This window comes from Lotus japonicus, chromosome 1 (genome assembly GCF_012489685.1).
Source record: "Lotus japonicus ecotype B-129 chromosome 1, LjGifu_v1.2".
NCBI classification, from domain to species: domain Eukaryota; kingdom Viridiplantae; phylum Streptophyta; class Magnoliopsida; order Fabales; family Fabaceae; genus Lotus; species Lotus japonicus.
In genome coordinates this window covers 17,313,274-17,316,271 of record NC_080041.1, presented here as the reverse complement: position 1 = coordinate 17,316,271, position 2,998 = coordinate 17,313,274, and the positions used below count along the sequence as shown (strand labels likewise).

Genomic DNA, 2,998 nt, shown 5'->3' with positions numbered 1-2,998 from the left:
GTTGTGGGCTGCCTTGACTCCACTTATGTTTCTATGTTAATAAATGAGAGACCCACTGCTGAATTTAAGATGGGAAAAGGTATTCGTCAGGGTGATCCTCTTGCCCCATTCCTTTTCCTCATTGTGACAAGCAGTGCTGGTTAATAAATTTACCCCATTCAGATTCAGTTCTAGGAAGAGGGTGGAGATCTCCTTACTTCAGTTTGCGGATGATGTACTATTCATTGGGGAGGCAGATCTGCAAAATGTTCTGTCTCTGAAGATAATTCTAAGCTGTTTTAAATTGATTTCGGGTATGAAAATAAACTTTCACAAAAGTAACCCGGCTGGTGTTTCTTTGTCTGAGGCGGTGGTCAATATTTTTGCAGCTTTGTTAAACTGTAAAGTGATGTCCCTTCCTTTCACTTATCTTGATTTGCCAGTTAGGAGAAATCTAAGGCGCATTTCTCTTTTCTATTTCTATGTTTTTTATGGGTGAAGGTGGAGTGAGGTGTCAAAGTACTGTTTTCCAATTCAATAACACAGAGGCAAGATAACATCCTCATCATGCTATATGTCACAAAAATAAAAACTTGGATGTGATTAACCTTGACCACACTTATACGGATAATTGATAAGAATTAAACTTTTAGCAAAAAAAAATTGATCAGAATTAAAGTGAATTATTAATTTCATGTACTTTGACAAGATATTTTTTGCAGGATAAAAAGTATGTGGTTGCTCCTTCTATGGCATCCAAATTTTATACGTGTTCACATATCATTGGGCACCAAGGATATTTCCAGGAGCAGCCGGAGAGCTATCATATATATATGAAAATATGTTTTTGTCACACTTTATGATGATTTGGTGAGAGGAGTAAGATAGAAATAAAAAAATATGAGATTTAATATGTAATGTGATATGAAATAAAAAAGATAAATATAAAAAATTAAGTGGAAATGGATTGGAAAAAATTTGAAGTGTGAATGAGTCAAATGACTTTCCCAGAATTTAATCTTGTAATATCACTTCCAGCTTGCTTACCTCTACCAAGAAAATGTCGATTACATACCTTCTTGCTTTATAAATAGACCCAAATAAAATATTGAGGTTCCATATATACTTCAAATTGGGCTAGCAGTTCAGCAGCAAACTATGGAAATCCAAGAGGGAGAGCGTGATGCTGCCAAACTGCTTCAGGCTCTAGGCCACATATGGAATCACATTTTCAGTTTCATGAACTCCATGACCCTTAAATGTGTAGTTGAATTGGGCATACCAGATATCATACACAACTTTGGCAAACCCATGCCACTCTCACAACTCATTCGTTCACTACCAATCCACTCATCCAAAGCCGGCAACATTCATCGCTTGATGCGAATCATGATCCATTCTGACTTCTTCTCTCAACACAATGTCAGTGAGAATGAGCTAGAAGTCGAGTACACGTTAACTAATGCATCTATGCTGCTCCTTAAGGATCACCCTTTCAGCATGACACCTCTCTTGCATTTCGAGCTTGATCCAATTTTGACAAACCCATGGCATCATTTGTCTACTTGGTTCAAAAATGAGACTCCTACATCGTTTGAAACAGCACACGGGATGTTGTTTTGGGATTATGTTGACAGAGATCCCAAACTTCACAGGTCATTCAATGAAGGCATGGCAAGTGATTCTCAATTGATCACTAGTGTGTTCATTGAGAAGTGCAAGGATATGTTTAATGGATTGGAGTCATTGGTTGATGTTGGGGGAGGCACAGGGACCATGACAAAGGCCATTGCTGAATCATTCCCACAGTTGAAGTGCACCGTGTTAGATCTCCCACATGTTGTTTCTGGCTTGCAAGGAAGTGAAAACCTTAATTATGTTGGAGGAGACATGTTTAAGGAAATTCCTCCTACCGATGCCATTTTATTGAAGGTAAAATATGCAATTATAGATCTCTTTGGATTTGGATTTTGCTAGAAGCTAGTTTGACATTAAATTAAAAATACATGATATTATGGGTTGATTATAAAAAATATTAATTAATAGCAAAGCAATATTAATTAGTTTCCTTTTTGATGATTCTGATGATTCTAATTACTTATATGACAAGTTGTGGATATTGCATGATTGGAGTGATGACGAGTGTCTGAAAATACTAAAGAAATGCAAGGAAGCAATCAAGAGCAAAGGCAAAGAAGGGAAGGTGATTATTATAGACATGGTGATGGAGGAAAAGAAGGAAGATCATAAATTAGTTGAAACACAACTATTCTTTGATATGCTCATGATGGTTGTGCTCACCGGAAAAGAGAGAAATAAGAAAGAGTGGGTTAAGTTGATTACCTCTGCTGGTTTCAATGACTACAAGATAACTCAAGTTTTAGGACTAAGGTCTATTATTGAGATCTATCCATAGAAAAATCTACGCAAATTCAACGAGAATGAGAAGAAATCAATATTCTAATATCATTTTTCACATTGTCGGGTGTGAGTCTGTAAGCAGAGGTGTACCTGGGAGCGGTCATGCCCCCCTAAGATTTTTAGTTTTATTGCCAATTATATATATATATATATATATATATATATTTTATTCTTAGATTATTAAAAAACCAATATGTTTTACAAACCTAGTTGATAACCTAGTTGAAAGTTGAAAAGCTAGATGAAAGCTGTAAACTATCTGATTGAAAAAAGTGTTGGGTAAAACTAGTTGTTTAACTAGTGTTGAAACTATAAAATAACATACACAATAACACACTTGTATAAGAATTTTTATATTTAGCATCACTTTTGTTCATCAATATTAAAATATTACCACTTTTACATTTTTTTTCTCTTATAGTTATCTAAATTAACAAAACATATTTAGGATTTTATATTTAAAATTGTATAGTAATTATTTTAAAATAAAAAATTAGGGTTTAATGTTTTATAAATGTAAAAAAGGATAATGAAATTTCAATAAAATAATAAGGATAAAAATGAGAAGAAATTCAATAAGTTTTAAGCAAGTAGCTTA

General features: G+C 34.1%; 1 protein-coding gene across 1 annotated transcript; it reads left to right on the top strand.

Moving 5' to 3' along the window:
* Nucleotides 1-927: 927 nt before the first annotated feature.
* LOC130733909 (trans-resveratrol di-O-methyltransferase-like) lies at nucleotides 928-2,748 on the top strand. Its single transcript, XM_057586198.1, has 2 exons — nucleotides 928-1,911; nucleotides 2,090-2,748. Exons 1-2 carry the CDS (start codon nucleotides 1,138-1,140, stop codon nucleotides 2,393-2,395), a joined length of 1,080 nt encoding a protein of 359 aa, XP_057442181.1. The 5' UTR covers nucleotides 928-1,137; the 3' UTR covers nucleotides 2,396-2,748.
* Nucleotides 2,749-2,998: the final 250 nt, after the last annotated feature.

Excerpts from the sequence above, each read along its gene's own strand:
- LOC130733909 (XM_057586198.1), top strand. The coding sequence starts at position 1,138 with ATGGAAATCCAAGAGGGAGAGCGTGATGCTGCCAAACTGCTTCAGGCT. Across the intron at positions 1,912-2,089 it reads CCGATGCCATTTTATTGAAG|TTGTGGATATTGCATGATTG; the intron begins GTAAAATATGCA and ends TTATATGACAAG.